Source organism: Anopheles coluzzii, chromosome 3, assembly GCF_943734685.1.
Source record: "Anopheles coluzzii chromosome 3, AcolN3, whole genome shotgun sequence".
NCBI lineage: Eukaryota > Metazoa > Arthropoda > Insecta > Diptera > Culicidae > Anopheles > Anopheles coluzzii.
In genome coordinates this window covers 36,266,861-36,291,655 of record NC_064671.1, presented here as the reverse complement: position 1 = coordinate 36,291,655, position 24,795 = coordinate 36,266,861, and the positions used below count along the sequence as shown (strand labels likewise).

The 24,795-nt window shown below is 46.8% G+C and overlaps 2 protein-coding genes across 4 annotated transcripts in view; one reads left to right on the top strand and one right to left on the bottom strand.

The window, feature by feature from the left end:
• LOC120955553 (voltage-dependent calcium channel subunit alpha-2/delta-4) overlaps positions 1-24,795 on the top strand; it is a 68,173-nt gene that overhangs the window by 10,228 nt on the left and 33,150 nt on the right. For all 3 annotated transcript variants that reach the window (XM_040376526.2, XM_040376531.2, XM_049609387.1), the window contains exons 3-4: positions 793-874; positions 11,140-11,250. In XM_040376526.2, the coding sequence (XP_040232460.1) occupies positions 793-874; positions 11,140-11,250 (193 nt within the window). The remainder of the gene's footprint in view (positions 1-792; positions 875-11,139; positions 11,251-24,795) is intronic.
• LOC120955554 (collagen alpha-1(IX) chain-like) lies at positions 21,467-24,521 on the bottom strand. The gene is made up of 8 exons (XM_040376532.2): positions 24,353-24,521; positions 24,176-24,219; positions 23,672-24,102; positions 23,231-23,605; positions 23,094-23,165; positions 22,689-23,033; positions 21,733-22,630; positions 21,467-21,657 (listed from the first exon to the last, which is right to left on the bottom strand). Exons 1-8 carry the CDS (start codon positions 24,373-24,375, stop codon positions 21,533-21,535), a joined length of 2,313 nt encoding a protein of 770 aa, XP_040232466.2. The 5' UTR covers positions 24,376-24,521; the 3' UTR covers positions 21,467-21,532.

Genomic DNA, 24,795 nt, shown 5'->3' with positions numbered 1-24,795 from the left:
CCGGATATCGTCCGGAATAGTGTGCGCCATCCGGTGCGACAACAGCACACAGACAAACTCACACACACCCTTGCAACCCCTGCGTATGTGTGTGTGTGTGTGTGTGTGTTGCGGTGTGAATTGCAAAGAGCCTCCACCAATAGCGCGAATATCTGTGTTTCCCTTCAGCGTCACCGCCGATCTGCCGAGTGATGGTGGTGGTTTGGTGGAAAATTTATGTAGGAATTTGAATAGAAAGGAATGCTATCGTCCGTTCGGTCGTTGTGGCCTGCAGCACACCCCTCGTCCCGTTCACTCGCTGCACCCGACCACCGAGCACTTTGCAGTGTATTGACAGATATTACATTGCTGGTTCGTCGCCGTCCGTGTTAGCTGTGCTTCCGTGTGCTTCTTCACTCGAACAGACAGAGAGAGAGAGAGAGAGAGAGAGAGAGAGAGAGAGAGAGAGAGAGAGAGAGAGAGAGAGCGGGGGGATTTGCTGCAAAGTTTCAGCACAGCACACCCACAGCCAATCATAGTTCCGTGGTCGCTTCCTGCTGTTCGAGATTCGGGAATCCCGGTGTCCCGGTTGGCGCTGCGGAATGCTTCGCGCGGGCGTTCGCAATCATCTCATCGATAATGGACATGATAAATTTCACCTTCAGTGCGAACGGCGAAAGTGAGTAGCAGGATATCCTGCTTCGTTTCGCCCGCTCTGGTGCATCGAGGAAATAAGCTATGCATTTCTTTTCTCTTTCTTCAAATAACTAATTTTTTCTTCTATTTTCTTTCCCCCCATTTTTTCTTCTCCAGAGTACGAAACTGGGCCATCCGCTTCGGCGTCGACCTGTGGGAGTTTGGACGACAGTTTACCAAAGTGAACGACATCAGAAATGTAAGTATGCTGCTACCATTTGCTTGCCAGGTTTTAGCTCGAAGTCAATGCGTGCCTCCTGCTCGTCACACAAGCCGAGAGAAAGTGGCAGGGATTAATTCTGTGCAGCGTCCTCAGTGAGAGGAGAGAAGGGAGCCATTTTCCTGCTAATTTTTAGCACCATTGAACCCCCTGCCTCATAGACTTTCAAGCCAGACTCCTAAAAGAGGAGATTAACAGGGATGTAGTTTCCGTCGGTAGCAACCATTGATTGACTCACACCAGTGCCGGACTGGTTCTACGTTTAGGGAAAGGCGATGGGCTTTTTAAATGATTCTGCTATGCGGTTAGTGTGTGTGTGTGTGCCTGTGCACTGTAAGCCAACAAAGGCATTTTACCTGAAGACCCAATAATGTGAAGGTGGTATCCCTAACCTTCCAGGGAGTGCCTCACCGTGCTGCTGCTGCTGGTGGAAAAGCGGTCAAGATTAGTCAAGCGCTACTACAAAACGAGCCGCATCGGAGGCGGAGAGGAATCCGAAATCCTTGGGTTTTGGGCCCTAAAAACGGGGAAACTGAGTGTTTGGAGGGAACCGGGAAAGGGAAAAAGGGTTCTCGCAGAGATTTGCCGTGGCTGTGGCAGGTTGCTGTGGAGTGTATGTAACAACTTTGCTAGTTTGGTGAGAACGGGCCCTGCTTGCGATGTTCCATCCGTATTTTCACCGACTCTGCTAGACTCTTTGCAATGTCTGTGTATGTGCGTGAGGTGATGTTCGTGAACGAGGTACTGTACACGTGTAGATGTGTGTGTGTGTCAAACCGTTGAGTATATTTTGGGGCAAAACCCGTCTTCATCCAGCTTCTAGCGGTAGTTGAAGCTTTGTGGAAAATTTGTGAAGCCAAAGTGAAGCTATCTCGATGTGGCCTCCGCACACTCACACTCACACACACACACACACACACACACACACACACTCACCCATAGAAATACTGCGCGCAATGCCTGAGGCATCTGGAAGGCGTTGTTTAGCGGAGGATATGTGCTGAAAGTTTTTACTTTCCTCCTTTACCCCTTGCGCGCCACCCACCACTGTTGCCGCGAAAAGCGCACCGTCGCCCTTTGGCAATTTTTCTGGCACGTGTGTGTCTCTGTGCATACAGCGTTGGAGCTGCTGCAGCCCCATGCGGGGAGAAAAATGTGAGGCTACAGTGCGCTGTCGGTGCTGTCGCGCTGCTACACATTGGCAGAGCGTTTTGTATCGTTTTCCTGCCTGGGGCATAATCGCAGGTGGAATCGTGGAAGGCGAGTTTTCGTTACTTGTTCGCAAAAGCGTGGCTTCGCTACCTGACGACGTTGTGGCACGGATTTTCACGGTCCCTCGGAGAATCGATTTTGCGTCCGTCCCCCCCCCCCCCACCCCGTGCGTGAAGCGTGGAGGTTTTCCCGTGGGTTGGCAATTCTTTCCCTACGGGGGTGTGCCATAGGGTGTGTGTTGTTGCTGGGGCTGTAAAGATAGAAATTTGATGTATCAGAAAGGCTTTACCGGGGGGTGTGGTAAGGAGGTGGGAAGGAAGGGGTCGCACGAGAATGAGATTTATGGTGCAGCTGAAGGTTTTAAAGCGATGAAAAACCTTGAAGACGGTGGCCCGTATCGACCAGGAGAGTAGCACAGGTGAAAAGCATACGCTCTCAGGTGTGTGTGTGTGTGTGGTTCAGGTGTGCGTTCCGTGTGTTGCGACAGCCGAGGAAAGGGTGGTGCTCGGGATGGGAAATTAGTTCCCGACGTAACGAGGCTCTGCAGGACGATGATGTGACGAAGGTGGAATGTGATGCAACGTTTTTGAGCCAATTTTCAACCAAGAAAACTAGTCGGTATGTGAAAACTTTTCCCAGGTTGGCATTGAGATCGATGTGCTTCTGCTCGTTTGGGCCGCCTTTTTCTTGTGAGCTCGTTGGGTGAACGCTTGCAGCCATGGTTGCAATACACTGTGGGTGGGTTGAACGTGTGGCTTGTGCAAACATGATTTAGAGTGAAAGTGAGAGAGGAAGAGCATTTACTTTGTCGCACCGCATGGAGCTATGTTTGTGATAGTTAATTTGCTATAAATAATTGAAATACAAAATGTTGCTTTTTTAAACTTTTTTGTGTTTATATTGTGCGATTCGTATTCGATAGCTTTGATCACTGATAAAGAACTGCTTAAATATGAAGCTTGATTACTAATTTTCATTCATAATCTTTTTAAATGGAACATTTTGAAAATAATTTTCCATTGAATTAGAAAACACCATGCGCCTCCATGATGCAACAATGACCGTGCGTCTCCATCTGGTTGTTACTTCATTTTTGTTACAATCACAATGTTTTTTTTTTTAATTATCAACACCTTTTGAGTGAAGCTTTCTTCAAGCAAGATAAATAAGCGCCCAACACGGTACAGTACATCCGCCCCTGTCAGTTATTATTCCCACGCTACTGCTCCACCTCAGCGTGCAAGCGTGAATGCAAACGTGATTTCCTGCCTCAACACGCTTTCCCACCACGGGAAGAGGCACACGATAAGCGTGATGAGCCTAGAAAACAGTGATTGTTAACGTGTTCATGAGGTGTTCGAGTAAAATGTTGATTGCGATGTAGCACTTAACCGGTGCAAAGCCGGTGCCTGCTGCAACGGTTCTCAGAAACAAATGGCAGAAGTGTGAAAACCAAGGAAGTGGAATATATTCGTATGTGTGCTGTAAAAGGGAGCAACTTTTTTTTCTCTGCATCGCTCGCATACTCGCCACGCGTTGATGCTGCAGCAGTGGGCGAAGGTGTGCAACAATGTGTGCCAGCAGCGTACATTGTGTGCGCGCACAGGAATCGCATTTACATTGTCCAGCGTTCGTGTGGATCGTGCCAGAAGACGGTTAATGTGCAGACCGTGGGTACGGTGTTTACCTCCTGCTTACACATCGTTAGCCACGTCCGTTCGCGCCGCCGTTCGTACGTTCGAACGCTGACCAACGAAATGATGGGATGTTTGGTGCCGGGTTTTTTTTGCGCATTTGTTCGTGTTTTGTTTTTGCTCTACCTTCATGCACATATTACTTCACGGTGCGTGATGAAGTAAAACAGTGCATTAACATCTTGTGCATGTATCGTGCTACGACAGCTTTAAGAGGTTTAGCGATGGAACAGGGCATGCGGAAAAGAGTGATGGTAAGAGTAAATTTTGAGTAAGGTTATCATAATCTTCTCTTAGTATGTATCTGGTAATAAACATACATTTTTAACCATTTTTTTTTGCTTTAAAATTGTGATACAGTTTCAAATCTATAAAACAAAGTGATTATTATAGTTTTAAACTTTATTCGCTGTTGAAAATTGAAACAAAACACTGTCTCATATTTCTTGATTGCTCTTCTGCAACGACGCTCAATTGAATCCACAAACGCGTGTCAAAGAGCAACTGTAATAGAGAGATTTTAGTTTTAAATTTACTGCCATACCCTAATGCACAGCATTGCTCGGCAAACGGTGGCCAAGATTTATCCTCCAGCGAGTTACTAAACTAGCAAAAAAACAAAAAAACAACCACCGGTACAAGGGACGCGTCCGCTAGTGTGGAAGCGCAAAATCTCGGCAATCTTTTAGCACCCATTTTGGGGAAGTGTTTTATTTCGGGTGAAATGGAAAAGGTTAACAGGTTATGGTTGGGGATACCCCCGGTCCACCAGAGCTCCTTCAGAGCCGGAGCCCGTGTGGCATAAAATATTTGCCACGCTCCGGCACTTAGCAAACGAATATATATTGAATATTTTATCCACCCCGGGACGTAGATTAATGGTGGCTCGTGCCTGTCGATCGTGTTGTTGCCCTGCTTGAGCGAGAGTGGAAAGCGAGAGTGCATTTACTGGGAAACAGAACCAGCGTATAGGGGGCGGCGAGACACTGGGAGAGAACCAGTACCAAGAAAAAAGTAAACACATCCTGTTTATGTTTTGAGTGCGTGTGTGTGGGTGCGTACGTGAGTATGTGTGCACAGGTCCATTCAAAGTCGCTGGAACGGTGGGACTGTATGCCGAGGTGGATTCAGAAAGGGCTTTCGGACGATTTTTGCGAGGGAGAGAGCCGAAGAACTAGGGGCTCTAGCGATCTAGCGCCCATTACCGCTAGAAACGACGATTGTCCCGGTGATACGTGATCCGGGTGCAGAAGCAAGCTACAGCTTTAGCGAGTCCCTCACGCTCCAATTTTCAGGCAGCGAGCACCGTTTTGCCACTACATAACTCGTCGTGGGAAAGTGCTGGGTGCTTCTGGGCCGGTGCTGGCAAATCACTAAATTAAGTCTCATTGGGCAGTGTGGTGGCATGTTTCGTGTGTGTGTGTGTGTGTGCTTTGGAAGTCCTTGCAAAAGGCGTCAGCACGCTGCGAGGATTTCTACGAGGTGTGCAGTAGATAGTACTCAAGATCCAGTCGCGAATTGTAGCTTTTGTAAGCTGTAAGATGTGTCTAGGTGTGTGTTTGTGCTTGTGGATAAAATTCGTCTGTACGTTGGATAGAAAATGTTCACCTTGTGCCAGTCGCCAGTCGCCAGCACTGCAAGTCCAGCCCTTGGCAAACTGTACACGAAGCGCAAACTGTTCCACCGCGTGAGAGAATGTTTGCCTGCGCAGATAAGCGTTTGCTGCAATCTCGAGCTGTCTGTGGTGGATTTCGGTGGATGCAGACAGCTACTGCTGCGGGGGCTGATTTGTTGATGGTAGCAATTTGGAACAATTTTATCAATGGCTGTGGCAGAGCGTGCCAGGATGGATGCAACACACACCCGCGCTAACAACGCTGTTTGCAACAGTCAATTGCAGTACCGTGATTCGGCATTCCTGCCGTCGCAAGTAGCGCCTTGGAGCCCAGTTGGAGGCGTGTGTGGGTAAGGGTTAGCTTTGTTGCGAAGATTGCAGATGAAAGTGTTGTTTGGAGGATTAAGTCGTTGGTCTGATTTTAAATCCAGCAAATGAAAAAAGCGATGAAAAGAGTTGCTGTGGAGCTTTTGGTGATTTTATCCTTAAATTGTAGCTTCTACACGATGAAGATTACTATCCGTGAAACAAAAAAACCTATGATGATAATAAACTAACTCTATCCAAGCGTGTGCGCTTGGTGCCGTGACTAGGATTTACCTTCAGCAACCTTCATTGAACCGTAATTTCGTTGAAACGAAATTATTTCGTTCACAGTTAAAAAGCGCACCACAAGGCAAGCGCTTTACTTTTTCCCACCGTAAATTGAATCTCGGGATCATGTACCGGGACGTCATTAGCAAAAGCTCAGGCCCAGCCACCCGAGCATGGAAACGGCTTTAAACGTTCGCGGTCTGTTCGTGAATGGTTTTTGACTTCGCTTTGAAGTATCCACGGTACGAGTAGTGGTAGAGTGGTAAAGAGTTGTCTGGCTGCGAAAAGGTCTGCTTCCCACCTGGATGTGTGTGCTTGTGTGTGTGTGCTTGTGTGTTTGTGTCTCATCCCAAACGGTCCCCCGAGGGGCAAAATTCAACGAAACGGTTCCATTTTACCGGAACGGAACTGCGTCCAGGTAAATTGGGGGGAAAATTTCGCTTCATTTTCCTTCCGTTCATCATTGACACCATGGAATTATCGGTGGCCATGCTTGCTGGCGAACAACGCTGAGGGGGGAAGGGTTGCACAAGGGGCTGGGGCGCCTATTGGCAGTAGGTTTTAATTGCCTCGCTCTTGATTCGCGCGTCCATTCCGTCAGGGTTCGGTGGATGAATTCCAGGAACGCTTTGCCTGCAGGACGCGATGGCGTGGAAAACGGGGTGTTTTTCGGGGAGTAGAAGAAGTGAGGTAGTTATGGTTTACAGGAAAATAGGGAAGAGCGTATTTCATGCCCCAGTGTTCGTCACACGACCATCTGTCTTTGGGCATTTCGAACCCTCCCAATGTGCAAAGGCGAAGCTGTTGTTTTTCCAAACGGTCGAGTTTTGTTTTCCCCAACCTCTTTCATTGGTGTATTTGCTCGCATTTTCGTACACTCATTGTGCCGCTCTGTTTTGAAAAAGAGAGAGAGCGAGCGATTTCATGTCCGGTCAACTAAGCGCGATGCGTTGTTGGCTGGCTGCGGTCGACGTTAAGGACGCCCAAAGGATGGGCCCATCTTGGGTGGGATATTGTTTTGTTCGCTGAGTTTTCCCTGGGACCTGGGGGCACTGGGAGAGCCACCATTGCGGGCAGCTGTGGACGAGAAGGTTAGACCAAACAAAACAAAACAAGCGCAAAGAGAAAAGGGATGAACCGGGGACGCGCGTTTTTCCGCGAAATCATTTCCATGGCATTAAAATTCAAATTGAATGGATAATTGTTATTAGCGTTTTCGCGTTTTGCTTCGCGTCCAGCCGAGGTTCCGTGTCCTTTTTTTTTCGAGGATGTTTTTCGTCGAAAATGAAGGATGCTTGAGTGCCGAGTGCACTCACCCACAGGTACAGCAGCAGCAGCACCAGCATCGGCAGCGTTGGTGGCACTTGTTTTCTTGGAAAATCTTTCCACTTACCCTAGCTGCTGCACTGCGCACGACCAACCACGACCCGGTGGCGTTGCGATACGATGCCCGGGAGCACTGATGATGACGGGTCCATCCACTTCCCTCCCTCTGGGGGGGGGGGGGGGGGGGGGGGGTAGGTTGGCAACGGATGACGGATCGAAAAAGTATGCAATCCCATTTTGTGTCCTGCCAATGATGCTGCCGCCGCGATTGCCGCAGGCAAGGATCTAATTAAACCGAACGAAACTCGTTTGCCTGGCTGGTGCGAATCGGACCACGTGCGTAATGGCCGTTTCGTGAAGGATTACTGTGCTTTTGTCTGCTTTGTTTTTCGGTACAATAGTAGCACTATTTTGGTGGAAATGTTAGGGGCAGATATTTTCTTATTTGCTTTGTGCAGGAATTTCCTTGGCTAGATAAATTTGTTGCAACTGTTGGTTGTATTTTAAAGCTTTTTTCATTTTATCAAGCTTCCTTTTGGATTGGATTCAAATCAATCAATATTTTGTGAATACATAATGTTGTTTATGTCTGTTCTTTTGTTTAAAAAAAACGCGTTAAAAAATGTATATTTATACAATGTGATGTGAGTGCCGATGAGGCAGGCTCATTTAACCAACTTATCCATTTTCCAAACATATTAATGTGGCCAATTTTCCTAATAAACCATACTGATGATACTCGCGACCCGTAAACCTCGTTAAACGGGCATGAAATAATTTAAACAATTAACGATCTGTTTGTCGTCGCGTCATTGTTGCGCTCGCTGGCTACGGTTTGGCACTGCTGCAATTTTCTCACTCAGATAGGTCAACACGGGCAGGACACGACGGGGGCCAGTAACTTGACATAATAACACAAATTCCAGACATTCACCATCAGCAGATTCAGACTAACGAGCGGATTTCTACACCCAATGGTTGGCTAATAGGCCACAGCTAGAGACCGCATTCCGCACACCGTACGGGGGACCGCATTTGCACATAACTCTCGAGTCTAGAGGCATTAGAGAGCAGGCATCCTGCGGAGGAAAGCAGCGAAGGGTGTAGTGTTGCAGAGAACCATCTCGTACGTAATCGGTTATGGTTTGAGCATTTACGCACACACATACACACACACATACACTGGCAAGGCAAAAGCGTTCGGGCCGGTTCGATCATCCGGTCCGTTTTGCGACACTTTAGCGCCATTAGGATTCGGCGTTTGGGTGGGGGGGCGTAGCGAAAAGGGAGTTGCTGCGGTGGGTGGTAGACGACAGCATCGATTAGTGCAGACTTTAACGTCTTTTCGATCGTGTCCCTTTCGGGATCGTGACCCCGTCCCGAACAAAAGGGCCTGTAATGAGTTTCCTTTCCCCGGTGCGTAATGTGCGCTAGAAACAAAGATCCGGCCACACCGGCCACACATTTCGGTCCTTTTGCGCACACGTGCTCATTACGATGGGACGTGATTGTTTCCGTTTTACGCACCAGAAACACACACACACACACATGTGAAGCGCGAGCGTACGGTAAAGCGTCAAGTCACCCAAAGTGTTTGAGAACGCGTGGTGGTGTCAAGCGTGCAGGAAAAGCGTCCTACAGCCACATGCCATCGAATGGTGCGAGTGGTAGGAGATGAGGGAAAGCAGTGCAGCGGTGGCGTGTCGATTTGACGCGATGCCCGAGCTAACGAACCGAAACCCCGGGTTCGGCAGGGATCGTGGAAACATGATTTCCGAATTACCTTGATTGATAACGGGTAAGCGATAAAATATGATTGATAATTAGATTAATATGTCATTCGATACTAATTCGTTTTACAGCTCTCCTCGATACAGGGGGATTGGGTATGGGGAACGTGATGGGAGAAGGTGGGGGAGCGTGATAATGTATTTCGCTGTGTATTGTTGTGTTATTTGTGCGGTACTTTAAACAATAGGGGAAAGCGGGGGCAAAATGGGCATGTTAAGCAGTTTACTGAATATTCCTTTGAATATGCTACAAAACACAATTTTTCTTTCATTATTGTATGCCTCCACCCTTTATCTATGGATTAAAATTGCCAAATAGAATGAAAACAATTTACAATTATAAAAATAGTGTAAAATAATAGTTTATGTTTTACGAGAAGCTATTTTGACATGCGGGGTAAAATGGGCATATGTAAACAAACTGTGAAACGTCAAAACACTGGGGCAATATGGGCCAAAACAACTGTGCTTAGGTAAGGCCCGTGTCTGTGCTCCATCGGATGCGATTTTATCGGAAGGCCTGTCAAAATTTTATACGGAATTTGACAGATAACGTCTTTTTGGACGTGCGATTTCGTCGTACGACGGAATCAAACAACAACAAACTAATTATTCATAATCGTTAAACTATTAAAATCATCAAATAATAGCAATATAAATCGAAAAAGCGTTTGACAGCACGAGCGATAAAATCACATACGATCAAGCACAGACAGGGCCCTAATGGTCTATGCTTTTGCGCACGTTTCGTGAAATGTATTTTCGTTCTATTTTTTGTTTTGCTGGTCCGGAAAGCGCTTAAAATTCTTCCAAAATGCCATATGTTTTCAAAATTAAAACAGTTTTTACACGTTTTAATCTGTACAATCGAATCTTTTGAAGCTGTGCCTGTCGTCATTATTGAGGCGACAAATACAACACCATAGTCTCACCAAGCGCCGTATGTCAAAAGCATCTGCCCATTTTGCTCCACGTGAAGCATTTTTGTATTTTTTGTTATATTAGTAAAATTACACATTCAATCGCCTTGCTTTCTTCAGACAATTGTATAAAAATATCATATCTTTAAAAATATATCATGCAAAACTTCAACACATCCCTGTGACACAGGTTTAAGTTTATTTTCGAAGTGGCAAAAATTACATCAATATGCTACTAAAATTTATTTTGAATTTTTCTTGGTTATTTGTTATGTAAGGGTTATGAAACTTACATGGTGTTAATAGAACACTCTAATGAATACATTTTGAGCATTGGAAAGTATCTTTGTATTCAAAAAATGCTTAAATAGAGGGTGCCCATTTTGCCCCACATGCCCATTTTGCCCCGCTTTCCCCTATATGTCGACTAGCTTGGCCGGGGTAAGTAAGGCCTATGCTTTATCTGTTAATCAAATTGTCTCTTCGTTTGCTGGCAGATAACTGTGTGCAGGGAAACGCAAACACACAATGCGCAATTGTACACTTAGATGCAGAGAGGTTATTTAATGAAATAATGAGTCAATTTCAATTATTTTGCCGCAGAAAAGCTCGATCATTCTGGATTACAATATCAAATTAGGCACCAAAATGACATGGTCATTTGTGATGGCATTATTCTTTTCATTTAAGATCGGTCATGTCACGTCCCTTACGAGCGCATTCAATTCAGTTTTTGAACTCTAAAGTAAACTGTTCAAATTAGTAATTCCTGATTGCAGGAATAGAATACATTTGTTAAACTATCGCTGGTCATTCTAGTACTTTCACTTTGCTCGCATTTATGTCTCTCTACCTGCAAATGAATGAAAACAAAGTCTGTACGACCTGCAGTGCTTTTCCAATTGCATTAAATACACAAGCAATCATCGCCCAACCGTCCAACAATTCTAGCCAATCATCGTTTTTAAGGCACCGCCGAGATGCTGACGTCTTCAAACGTGTTGCCCTGGTGCGCACCGCACCCTACGTACATTAGCAGTGACACCCGATTATCATCTTTGTTTTGTTGTGTGTTTTTTCTCCTCTCTTGCAGCGCTTCAAGGACTCGGACGTGGACGTGACCCGGAAGGATGGCATACTGCTGCTGCGCGAGCTGGCGGCGGAAGTGAAGAACTTTATGGATTTCAAAATGAACGCCGTAATGGTGAGTAGCGCAATGCGTCCCTTTTCGGTGCGAGAGCATTACCTTTGTAGCTGTTTGTTACCGTACGTGTGCGGAAACATGTTTTGCCGAAACACCTTCACCTTCCCCTTTTGTAGGTGCAGGGCTGTCCTGTCCTTGGGTGCTGGGGAATGTTGAGTGCCCTGTTTTCTGAGAAACATTCTGTGTGCGGTTGTTGAGCGAGAGAGCCTCCTTTCCCCCAGGCTTGCGAGGTCTCTAAACCAGTGATAGTGGAGGAGGATTTCCCTTTCGACCTTTCTTAAGCAGCATTGGCAAGCAACTACTCATGCGGTGCCGGATTGTTTGCCCGTGGAGCGTGTACCACAACAACAAAAAATGAAAGCAGAACATCTAGAAGCGAATAAAAAGAGCTCTATAGAAGGGCTGGGTGCCCATAGGTACTGCTAGCAGGACGAGATGCAGTGCACGAGATCTTCACGGGACTGGGTTGGCATCGGCGGTTTCTTCCTCGTTTCAGCGTCAGATTAACGTTTGATTACCTTTCGAACGGAAATTTCTCCGTAAATTGGATTTAGCCTCAAGGCTGCTCGGACTGCTGCCTCCCGTCCGCTTGCCGTTCTGTGCCGTCTTGCTGGCACCGGCGGCAGTACGGGCTAGAGGCAGACGAAGGGTAGGCTTTCCCGGGAAGCTTATCGAACACAGGGTGGGCTTTTGAGGGGTTTAAAAAATCCTTAAAGGAAAGCGAAATAATGAACGCTCCAAACCGGGTTTGCCCGTGCATTGCATTGAGTGGAGTGAAAAGGAAAATAAAACACCACCACCAGCGCCTTTCCTTCGGGGAAGGTTTTTTTTTCTCTCTTCTTATGCCTCATGGCGTACCGTACGGCACCGAGCATGATAAATGAGGCCGGGGTGTGGAAAGGATCGCATGCCCGGCGGTGCAATGAAAGCAAGAAAGAAGAAAAAGCGACGGTAGAAGGTGTACAGCGATACGCTCTAAACTTGTTTCGTTTCTATTGTGATGGGGGAGATGTTTTGGCTTAACCATGCAATCGTTCCGGATAGTACAGGGGGAAGCAATTGTTAACGGAGGGATCCAAAGTTTTCTTCTGTTTTTTTCTACACCACACGGAAAAGCGGCACAGCAGCGCAGGGGGAAATGGAAAAATCGGATCAATTTTTCTCCTACAGTCAATCGGTTTGCTGAAGCTTATTTGATTATTGGTCCCAGCAGGGCTTAGTTCGATTTCTCCCGGCAAAGGAAGTGCTTAGCGGTTTGAAATTGTGCAGAGAAGTGTTGGTGAATGAGCTTTTAAGACGGCGGTACTGTTGACGGAATGGTTGAAGCAATCATTAAGTGTGCTTGAAAGTACCGTTTTGAGACACATTTTCATTAAACCGCGGTGAAAAGCGTTTGGTGCTGTACGATTTGCGATTGCTTTTGCGATAAATCGTAAAGAAAAGGTATCAGAGCAGTTGAAGGGATGATTCAAAAAGGCAAAAAGCTTGTCTATCAAGCTGATTGTGTTCATTTGTAACGTTTAATTTCTCTACGCAGAAAAGAAGCGCCCAAATGTATGCTATCCGTAGCGCAGCATTGACCTTTTAAGGCTTTAATCTCTTTCGATATCTACTTAAAATACTTTGCACAAGTTTTTTTTTCTTCTATCTTTTAATTATTTAGTGATGCCGTTGCTTTCTTGCCAGACCAAATTTCACGGTATTACATTGTTTTGAACAACAAAGTTAGCCAAAACAAAAAAATATGCCAACCTAGGGAAGCAAGCAACGAATCCGGTCGTGTTTCACAACATAATGAAATTAAGGCACAAAGTTTTGTTTTTGTAGAGCTTTGTGAATCAAAAGCTTGCTGCAGAAGAGGCTTAAAACGGAATAAAAAGGGCCATATTGTAATGAACTTTTTGTTTTGCATCCTTGGGTAGTGGCATTCTTTTCCCTACCTTTGTCAAGAATTGGGGAAAAAATCTTGCTTTAAAGATTTACCTACACCAGGACAACGGGCCCCAGGGATGAATGGGTATTTTATGAACCGACGAAACAGCTAAGGGCAACACAAAAACAAAACAAAAAAAAAACCTTCCATTTCTCTTAGTCAGCACCATTTTCGGTAGTTTAACGCTTTGCGCGGGCTTCCGTTTTTTCCGCACGCCGTTCCGCTCAGCATTGTTACAAGTGCGAATTTGATTTCTTGCAGAAGAACACAATTTTTAATTCCTGCCTTCCTGCCACCGGGCTCCGTGGAACTGTTTCACGTCCACCCGTTTTCTGCAGGAGTAGGCATTTCCTCCTGCCATTTTGACCATATCGCACCGGCTTGTGAGCCGCTTCCGGTTTCGGAAGCACAGGTGTGCAACAGAATTCGGAGCGCTTTCCTTTGCGTGTGAAAGAAACCTCTGTAAAATTGACTGCGACCAGCGGCCCGGGGCGCAGGGAAGTCAGGGCAATGCAAACCCGTTCGGGAAAATGCTAAGAATAAAAATGAACCCCGAAACCGATGCAAAACATCAAAAGTAAATCGCTTACTCGAGAAATAAGTTGGGCCGTGTTGGGGTTTGATTCATTCTTTTTTTTGTGTGCCATTCTGTGTGGTTTTGTGTTTGTGTGTGTGTGTATGTGTGTCAGGATTTGGTAAGAAGATGAATTTAGAATGTCCGAGAATTGGCAGGGAAAGGGACTCTGGAAAGTTTGTGGGGCGCACTACAACAATAATCAAAAGGAGTGTTGTTGAGAGCAAGAAAAAAATGTGAGCATTCGAGGAAAGGCAAAAAGAAAGGCACTCGGTACACGAGGACCGGCTGAAGGTAAGAGTACCGCGGTACGGCAACTAGGTTTCTCCGTTTTCGGCGAACGGAAAGTATATTTGAAATATGTGTATATCCTAGTAACCGCACCTCCAGCACGTCGGGGGCATTGGTTGAGGCTTTTCCCCGGGATGAACTTGGTACACATTCCAGTTGGAAGGGAAAAAAAAATCTGTCGTGAGAGAGCGAGAGAGCAGTACGGGAGTACAAAAGTCCTGCTGCTCGGGAGTCCTGCTCGGGAGAGGTTCCGATGGAAAACGAGGGAACCAGTGTGGTACACGGGCGAGGAGAGATGGGCTAATAAATTTTCCGTATTCCATGATGCCTTTCTTCTGCCGTTACCGGTGGGGACAATGTGGGGCTGCTAACGGAATTGGAACGAGGTCGGGCAGCACGGCGAAACAGAACCTGTCACGAACGGGAATGTTAGATAGTATCTTTTGCAGCAAAATTGACACTGTTGTAAGTAGAGCAAGGAGCGAGGGAGTACACAGTAAAGCAAAACAGGGCAAAACTAATGAAGCTGCTTTTGTGGCCGCCCGTTTTTATCTTCCAGTGTGTCTGGAGCATGAAACGGGCATTGCGATGTTCTTTATTTTTTGTTTGTTTGCTGAAATGGTGTACAATAAAAAATCATCGAAATGATTTTAAAATGCGCCTAAAGGTAGGCAAAGCTGTAGATTATTTACAATACGGTAATGTCAAAATATCAGAGGGTTTTAAGATTGTGTTTAATTTATAGAAAATTGCTTAAACATTAAATGTAACTTTCTATAATGCCTGTAAATCCTTCTTCCGGTGTCATTGGAAAATCCCTGCTCATAAACACACAAACACACACGCTGATTGAAATAGTAATGACGGGCAAGCGATTCGTATGGTAATTTAATTGCACCACAACGAGGGTTATGAATTTTCTAGCGATTTTTCCTAGCTTAAAACTGGTGGGCCGTGTCGGCTTCCGCATTGATTGCTTCTGCATAATAAAGCACATTTTAGGCGGGCCGCGGCATTGTCGAGACGCTAATGGTGCCATTATTATTCAATAGCGTCCAATCTGCTACACGAGAAAGAGACAGAAAGAGCCGACGGAGCGCAGGAGGGCAGCGAGAAACACGAGAGAACAACACCCCTTTCGCGCTGTGATGCGAAGCTTTGACACAATCCCCAACAATCAATTTCCGGTCAGAGGGGGCGAGCAATTTATCGAAGTATCGTACTGCCGTAATAATTAACATCGCTCGATCGAGGAACTGGGGCGCGAGCGTGCGCACGCTCATTTCCCTTTGCGGCATCGCTCGCGCGTTCAATTCAAATCCAACTAAACCCCCATTTCACAATTGGCTATAATAATCATTCAGCAAATGATGAATTCGTAAATTGGCCCCATAAAATCGTTGTTTGGGTCGGGAACGGTGAAAGCATTAGTGCGTAACATCGAGTGTCATGATGAGAATTGAAAATCAATAACCAGCCGTGCGTTAATGTGCGGCCGGCGTGCGGAAGCGTGACTCGGCAGTCGAAGAAGGGCGACCGATGGGAAGACGATCTTAACGGAGCGTCTGAAGATGACGTGGAGATCCTGGGTCTAGTTAAGTGTAGTGAGATAGTTATGTTTCTTTACTCTTTTATTTACTTTACGCAGCAAATATGGTGAATCTGTTATTTTTGTAAAATAACCTTTACAACGAATGCTTGTTTATAAAAGCACATGGGAAGAGCTCGAGAAAAAAGTGGCTTGCAAATGCGTCTAGCATATTGGCCTGCTAGTTTGTTGGATGTTATGTTTCACATTTCAGGCAGAAAACTTTGAGAGGGGGTTGAAAAAGCTCACTCGTGTTGTGTTGAAATTCAATTAAAAATTCCACTCCACATTGGCGCTCATTGTGTATGCGCGTAAAAATTCCTCCACCCAAGCATCATAAAAACCCCGGTGCGTCCTACTCCGGGCGAGGCAAAGACAAACGTAACGACACCACCCACCATCAATGGGTTGGTGAGGTTATGGATGTACAGGGAGCATAGGGGTATGCTACCAGACGAGCTGATGGTCTGACTTTAACTCGTTGTGCTGAAGATGATGCTGTAAATGTCGCGTAATGATGGGGTAGGTTTTTGTGGACGGTTTTTGAATGTTTTGTGTGTGTGTGTGTGTGTGTGTGCTGTGTTGGAAAACGTGCTTCCGAAAACATGACGAAACACAGCGTGGGCCCGCTCATTAAGCGTTGTCCATGTTGCCCGTGTGCCCTACATTACATGGCGATTTCGGGCCTGCTAGCCTCAGTTGAATCGGTGTGCTGTGAATGGTGCGTGCTTTAGGGTTGGACTGCTGTTCGGAGCTTTTATTCGATGTACCAGCTCTGTCCACGTGGCGTTTGTATCTGTAAGAGGTGTAGTAAAATCTTATTAAAATAGCGAAAACAAGACGAAAGTAGCAAAACGTGCAAGTTAAACAAATTTATGATGCCAAAGTGTGTAACTTACAACGTTTGAGGGATGTAGCATGCCAACAAGGTTGTAGTAGTAATACTGTAAGAACTAAAGCATACGAAATGTTGTCAATAATTCCAAATAAAATGTTAAATAAGCAAATGCTAAGCAGATTGCATACTTTTAGGATAACTTATAACTTGGCAATGTAAAGTACAGGCGGTCCCCGTGATACACGGTTACTGGGGACCGAAAACGGCCGCAAAATACCGCGTATCTCAAATTTCCGCGTCAGTCGAATCTCGTGATTTCCAGCCAAAACATCACTAATTTTCATGTAATTTGGCAAGTACGAGGGGTGGGTTTAGACACTTAATAAATTATTTGATATGATTCTGACTGGATATAAAAGTTTCAAACCTTTTGAAATAGTTTTTAACATTTAATCAAAAGGGAAATTAGTTGGCATTTTACAGTTTATGGGTCAAATCAGTACAATTTGCTCAAAGAATTGTCAAATTAAGATAACTGCCTATCTCCGAATCCGAGTATAAGAAGTACTGTGTATTTGGGGGACTGCCTGTATGCAATTTATTTATTCAAATGCCTAGAGATAGGCAAACTGTTTCACAAATACCCTCTTTTAAATAATTTTTAGCATGATATTTGTGCTTGCCTTTTTCAATTTTTGTTTGCTGTAACAGTTCAGTAAACAAAAAAAAAAAAAACAAAAGCTGCGACCAAAAAGGGTAACATTGCCTCAACACTATTTAACGCATTCCATTAGAGTTTGTAGCTCAGCTTTCCCATTTCAGAGAGCAAAGAAAAAAACCAACGCATAAAAATCATCACTTTTTCGTGTCGTATGTTCCATACCCATACAGGGCAAAATGTGCGATTGCCTGTCGTGTCGGCACCGTTGTCACTGGTCGCCTCTCCGAACGGGCCGTAGTTCGGTATAGCCGCCGCAAACGGGCGGCACAGACAAGCTGACGAACTCAGCTGATGCGTCAGTCACGGGCGGACGGGCGTACAATATGGACAGGAAGATTAAATTTCGTGGTGACGAGCTAAGCTTGTAAAATTTAGCCACATTAGGTTAAGGGACCGGTTGGCTTACGTGCAATGGCGGCTAAACGACTGCGAGAGGTTCACGCCCGGCCCGGCCAGCCCCATAACAGCCGATACAGTGTGGGGAAGGCGTTGGAGTGATGCGTTGTTGCGGCAGAGGCTATAAGGTTTCGTTATTGTGTTGTGTATCGCCAAAGGTTCTTCTTTCTCTCGTTCCTTCGGCGGTTTGGGTTTTATGTTTCGGCTTGAAATCGGCCACAGTTTGTTGGACAAGGCCGGGGAAAACTGTTTTATGGTGGGTGAAAAGTTTGTCGTTTTGACCCGAGAGGTTTTGTTGTTGCTGCTGCTGTAGGTGCTCCAGCGCAGAAATACCATATTCCACAGTTTTAAACTCCGGCAGAATGTGCTCAATATTGCTGCCACGCTCCGCATACCGATGAGAGTGATAATCGATAATTTTTGTCGTCTATCAGCTAACCAATGTTGAGGGGATCGAGATGTGGAGAATGGCGAATCCAGACGTATCTATTGGATAGGGTGTTCACATATACACACACACATACACAGACACATCGATAGGTATATGAGCTGAGATTTTCCGACGCTCGCTCAAAGTGACCTCCGCAAGACGAACCTTGCTGGTTCCACTGTCCCACGGGTCATGAATTATGGGATTTGACTTATTTATGGTTTCATATTTGGAAGAGGATCCGATAGTGCCGGATCTGATACCCTGAGCGTCTGGTCAAAAAGAGGATGGCTGGAGGGAGGGGGATCCTGTTTGTTCGGCGGCAGCAAACAACAGTTTGAAGGGGTGAAAAGTTTGGTTTTCAATTTAAAGAGAAAATACCCTTCTTCTTTACGATTGCTGACGACGGCAATGGTATTCGTGACCTTGCTTGAACCGTTTACAGAGCGTCCTCGGCGGTGGAAACGGGAAAGGCATCCTGAAGGAGTTTGATTTTTAATAGAATATTTTATGTGACGGTGATTGAAGGAGGTAAACGGTGAAATTTTCTCCATGGCACGTGGAAACCATTTCGGTTCCATTTAGCCGGCATACGGCCGCTTACCTTTGCCTGACTCTTCCACTTTATCGATATACCTGACACGGAATCCGTGCTTGAGAACGTGCCGGACAGGGAAGGGATCAGATTTTCAGACAGAGAGTCGGGGACCGAAGACGCGAACCCTTTTTGCCATGACTTATTGATGAAGGGTTCGGTTTATGAATTAATGCGACGCGCGAACGATAACAAGGGGTGTACCGGAGCTTGGATGGGAAAATGGATGAATTTAATCAGGTATGTTTGAGATTGGACCCTCACAAACCGAGGGATGGGGTATCTAGTTGGCATTTTACCACCAGTAGGAGGGGTGATTATTTTTGGAAGCAAAAAAAGCATTGTGGAATGATACGTGAGACCGGGCCAATATTTGGTGCTAGTGGAAAATCGTGCACGGCGACGGTACCTTGTGGGTGTTTAATTATTCAATTACGAATATTGTATGAGCACGATGTCCTTGGTTTAATGTGCTTCTACATTTTTAAGCAGACCGAAGGGAGGGTTTACATTTGGGACGCATAACGATAGGGCTGAAGTGTAGAAAACCTTCGTGAGCGAAAGTAAAGTGACAGCGGGTCGGACGCATAAATTCGTCAAAGTGTTGCTTAATAAACATCGAGACGGATTTTTTTTAGCAGAATGCATACTTTTAGGCGTTGACTTCTTCGAATTGGTAAAAAGCAGTGCGCCTGAAGTTATGTAACCTATGTACAGCACTTCTTCGGTTTTTAAGTCCAACTTGTTCGGTATTTGCGTGTATAACATTTGATTCGTTTTTACACGGTTTTTTTTATTTATCTTGTTTAAAACAAATGTCTGATAAAATTGAGACACCCTGCAATAATACTAGGTTACAATTAAGGTAATGGTGGAGAAAAAAACGAGCTACATTTTCTTTATCTGTTTTCATTTACAGACGAAAAAACAAATTGCAATAAAAATATTCCACCTCCAGATGGCATTAGCCAGAAATGAGACTGTAATATTTATTGTTTATTGCATCTATTGCGCGAGGTGTTAGTGGTGGCGTTGTCGGTCTTAATGGTGTCGGTGGGTTTTCCGGCCGCACCACATACGCCACACCATCGTGCATAATTTGCCGCTGTACTGTACTTTTTCGATGCTTTTCTTTCTCCTATCTCTTACTCTCTCCGGAGCCAACTGCACACGCCATCCGTGCTGCTCTCCCGGAACCCGTTTTACCCGTGCCGTGTTTGTTCCTTTCCTTCGGTGTCATCTTCTTACTGTCGTGCCCGACATGGCGTAAATGGTTCATCCGGAAAATGGGAACCGTTTTCTTGAGATAAAAGCGATTCTCTAAAAGCCCGGTCGCCTTTGTACGACGCTGCGTTCTTTTTGCTTAGCGGGACGGTTTGCACAGGGGTACGGTGTTGTTGTACGGGCAGGGCCAAAGAAAAGTCCCTGCGTGCAACCGGGGGTAAGCAACCGGAAGAAAGGGATGGGGGAGCTTTTTTGTAACTCGAAAGGAGGAGAGGGAAATGTTAGGAAATAATGCAAACTGGAGAAGCTGTGCGCCGTGTCGGGTATGCCTATCGCCATGTAATAGAACGATTCCTCGCAGCAAGCCCTGTGTAGGCCCAGACCAGCACCAGTATCCTCAATATCGCGTTTGCATGGTACCAGTACGCACAACCGTCCAGACGGGCTGCGGAATGGGAAGAAGTGCGCGGTATGAAAAGAAAATCGTAAGTACCGAGCACTAGCACACTCTGGTCGGGAGATGCGACAAGGATAAAGTACTGGGCAAGTTAAAGTCGATGTAAAAGACAGCCAAGTCACAGCATCTGCTACAACGGTCCATGTCGTCGTCGCTGTGTGCCGTCCCCTTGTGCTCCCGTTTTGCGCAAAGCTCCACAACAGTAAAGCGGAAAGCCTTTACCTCTTCCTTACAGCGCTAAAAGGGTGTGGTACGTGGTAGCCGATTTGGTTGTAATAATGGCTGTTGCAAGAAGGAGAGCACAAACAGCAAAAGGGAAAAAACGCAAGCGCAACACTCTTCTCTTTGACATCGCATGCTTTGTACACACGAGATCGAAGGCGTTCGGGAAGGCGGTCTGGGAAGCAAACCGAGCAGGAGAAGGTGGTCGGGCTCAGCAAAGTGAAAAACATTTCACTTCCTGAGCGGAAAACATAAGGAAAATGGCGAGATAAACTTCGCGATTGTTTGACTCCGCTCGACTCGTCGTGCCCTCGCCAACACGCCACGCCACATGTAATGTGCCGCTTAGGGACATGGGCTTAGTGTGGGTGTGTGTATGTCAGAGTGAGTTACTAAGGGGAAGGGAACATTGGGCAGCAGTTGTGTGTCGCATGCAAAGAAAATAAGGGATTGACGGGACGGGAATGTGTTTTTGTACGTTGTTCCTGTCGCGCCCAGGACTCAACCAACCGCACACACTGTGTACTACGCCATTAGTTTGATGGAATGTAATGATGGTGATGTGAAAGTGTTGAATGAATAATTATGCTGCTTTGCCGCTATTATCGGGTCCCATTGATAAGTAGACAGTTAGTTACCGTAACGGTGACATACAAACACAGCGACGGCACTGGGAAATTATCATGCCGCTGAGAGTATTCATTATGGATCGATTATAGTATTAGTTTATTGGGTGGAAATGGGGTAGAAGTCTACTGCTTTTTAAATATCTTTTGTCCTGATTTATGGAGCGGTGAAGTTGTGTTCCCATTTTCAGGTTTTCAGGTGATTGCTTTAAAGTATGCAATGAAATTCCCCTTAAAGTATGCATCTTGCAATGCAAGATATCTGCAGTAAACCACTTCAAGATTGTTTTAATGTTTGATAGTAATGGCTCTCCCATTAAATTGAAATGCAAGAAGACTTTATTGATTTTTCGCTTAGCAGCATCTCGGCTAATCGCTACATTCGGGCTAATAGTTGGGTCCTTTAGTTTGCTGGTTGGTGCGGAAGTTCTGAGCCGCTGCCGCTGCCGCCATGTAGCAATCGTTGGGGCAAACGCCAGGAACACCCGGAGCTCCACGAACGCCTGGATGACCTGTGGGTGGAGAAGAATTAAGCATGCTTTGATGCCCAGCAAATCCTCTCGTATAACGTACGATCTATAACTTACCCGCTTTACCAGGTTCTCCACGTTCACCTGCCCGACCTGGTGGCCCTATCACGGAATCTCCTGGCGGTCCGGGGGGACCGACCGGACCTTGCGGACCAACGTAGCCAACACCGTCACGCCCATTCTCGCCCGGAATGCCCGGTTCTCCACGCTCTCCCGGTGGTCCGGCAACGCCTGGCGCTCCCTGTTCTCCCGGGATGCCCCTATCACCGGTGAAACCGGGGAATCCACGCTCGCCCTTCTCGCCCGGACGTCCCGGAGTACCGGGTTTGCCCGGACGGGAAACTCCCGGTGGCCCAGGAGGTCCGATCAATCCCTCCGTCAATTCGGCAATGTGATCTCGCAGCACTGCCCGACAGATGTCGCTTACTTCGGCCTCAGTGTAGCTACGGCCGGGGACACCAGGAACACCCGGAGGTCCGGTTTGTCCCGGTAGGCCCGGTATTCCCTGAGGTCCTGGAGCACCATCCACACCTGGTGGACCTGGTACGCCTGGAGCACCTTCTGGACCTCGCAGACCACCGGCGCCCCTCTCTCCAGGCAATCCAGTGTAACCTGTCGGTCCTCGATGGCCGTAGGACATGAAGTTTTCAAAGTATCTTCCTCCACCGCCGCCACCCCCTCCTGAACCATCACCGGGGGGACCCGGAGGACCTGGTAGGCCTGGGGCACCGGGAATACCCGGTAGTCCTTGAGTGCCTGGGAGTCCACGGGTACCTGATTCTCCCTTCTCTCCCTTTGCGCCGTCATTTCCTTGCAGTCCAGGCAGACCGGGAGGTCCTGCTACACCTGCACCAGCCCTAGCACTACCAGGCTCTCCTTTCGGTCCTCTTGGACCCGGTTCTCCCGGGTATCCAACTCCATCTTCACCTCTTGGTCCTGGTGCGCCGCGCTCTCCCTGTTACAAGTAATTTTACATTGTAGGAGGGGACTTGTTAAAGCAATGGTAACGTTACCTTTACACCTGATGCTCCAGGTAAACCGTCCGCACCGGGAAGACCTGGCGCTCCGGGCGGTCCGATCAAGCCACGTGGTCCAGTTATCGATTGTCCATCACGACCCGGGACACCGGCATCACCTTTCTCTCCTCTTAGCCCTGCACCGGGTGGACCTTGGGGACCGGGAAGACCTCGCGGTCCAACGGGACCGGCTACGGTCGATCCGGCCACAGCAGCGACTCCTGGTTCACCTTTCTGTCCCTTCAGTCCTGCAATACCAACTCCGATCTCTCCTTTCTCACCCTTCTGGCCAATTCCAGGAAGTCCTGGAGGTCCTTCCAATCCACGAGGTCCGGGAGGTCCCTAAAGTTGTAGAATTATGAAAGTGTCTATTCTGTTTGTTTATTAGCAAGATCAGCTTACCCGTCTTCCAAATGCACCAGCTTCACCTTTTAGACCTGGAAGTCCGGGTGGTCCCGCTGGTCCTGGAGCTCCCTAGAAATTGTAAAAGCATTCACCATATTGAGAAAATATCTAGCGAAAAAATAATAGCAACTCACATCTGTTCCGTTGTATCCTGGTGGACAGACGGTATTACAGTCCGACTTTGGAGTTGGTCCTTCCGGAAGATTCGCAGTTAAAGATGCGACATCGTACACGGGCAGTTCGTCACAATTGCCCCGGGCCGGTCGCGTTGGGTCACAGTTCATAACCATCCATTGCAGATCGATGATGGGTGATTCGGGCTCAAAGACGGAAGTTTCCGCAAACCTGGAAATTGAAACGTACCCATCGGCTACGTCGAAACGATCTCGCGGCTCCAGGGGAACGTTAAGATTTCCGTCGGTATCGCGCACTGGACGACAATCGACCCAAAGATTAAGATAATCGTTCGTAACACCGAGCATAATTTTGTGCCAGTTGTGATCGAAAAGCTAGAGAATGTGAGATTGAGTTAGAACACGCAATCTACTGGTCACGCAATATTTGACCCAGCTCACCGTAGTGTGATGATACTCCACAATCTGCTGCTCACCCTCGGTGGCGGGTAGCCCGATCTGCAGAATCTGCCGGCCGGGGTTCAGCGTGATGGCTAGCTGGCTTTCCTGCACCTCGTTCGTCACCTCGAACAGATGCCAGGACGATTCGCCCTCATCCTCGATGCGGTACGTACACTCGAAGGAAAACTGATGCGGCAGCCCGAGCGGAAACGCATCGACCGAGCGCATCGTTAGGTTCGCCTCCTTCTCGAAGCGATAGGCCGTCTGGTACTCGTTGGTGCCCTGCAGCCGGTGCATATGCTTGCTGCTCGCCTCAATCTGATCGAGCCGAAACTCGCGGATCAAGTCGAACGATCGCAGATCCACATCGCCCGGTCGCCAGCGTCCGCACGGACCTTCCTCATAATCGTCTCCCTCTTCGTCTTCGATTTCTAGCGTTTTGAGCAGAGAAGGAATAATTCTAGAGAGTGTTGCCATGATCGATTGACTTGGGCACAAACTTACGCGACTTTACAACGCTTGTCAGACACAGTAACAGCGTGAGCAGTCTGTATGAGAACATTTCAATTGCAAAAGAACGATGAGGAACAAAACAAATTGACACCGTTTCAATGTATAAACTTGATGTACACCTTCAGCACCACAAAAAAATCTATTTCAACCGCTCGAAGAAATACACACCTTGTTGAAGAAATTGAATACATTTTGCAGTAAATCACAACTCTTCCTTTGTGCACACTTCACATGCTTCCGAGCAAGCGTTCGTTCAGCACACCAGACTTCAAGCTGCAAAGAAATGAGATCCACCCTAGATCGAATCTAAACTTCAACTGATCTCTAGCAGCAGGCGAGTTCTTTGGAGCATTCTCAGCGCCGCTGACATTGGCACACAAAAATGGAAAAATTAATTCATGTACCATATGCTGTGCTCCAACAGGCAAGCAAGAGCGGGCGTATCGCGAACCCATCACGAATAAACGCCAGCGGACGCTTGTGTGTGGACGCTGGAGACACGACACGATGGTGCTAAAACATTTGTGCGCGGATGTATGTAACATAAATTAACTCTCCATTGGCATTCACAGTTCTGAGTGCAAAGCTGTTCGCCAGATGTTTCGGGCTTA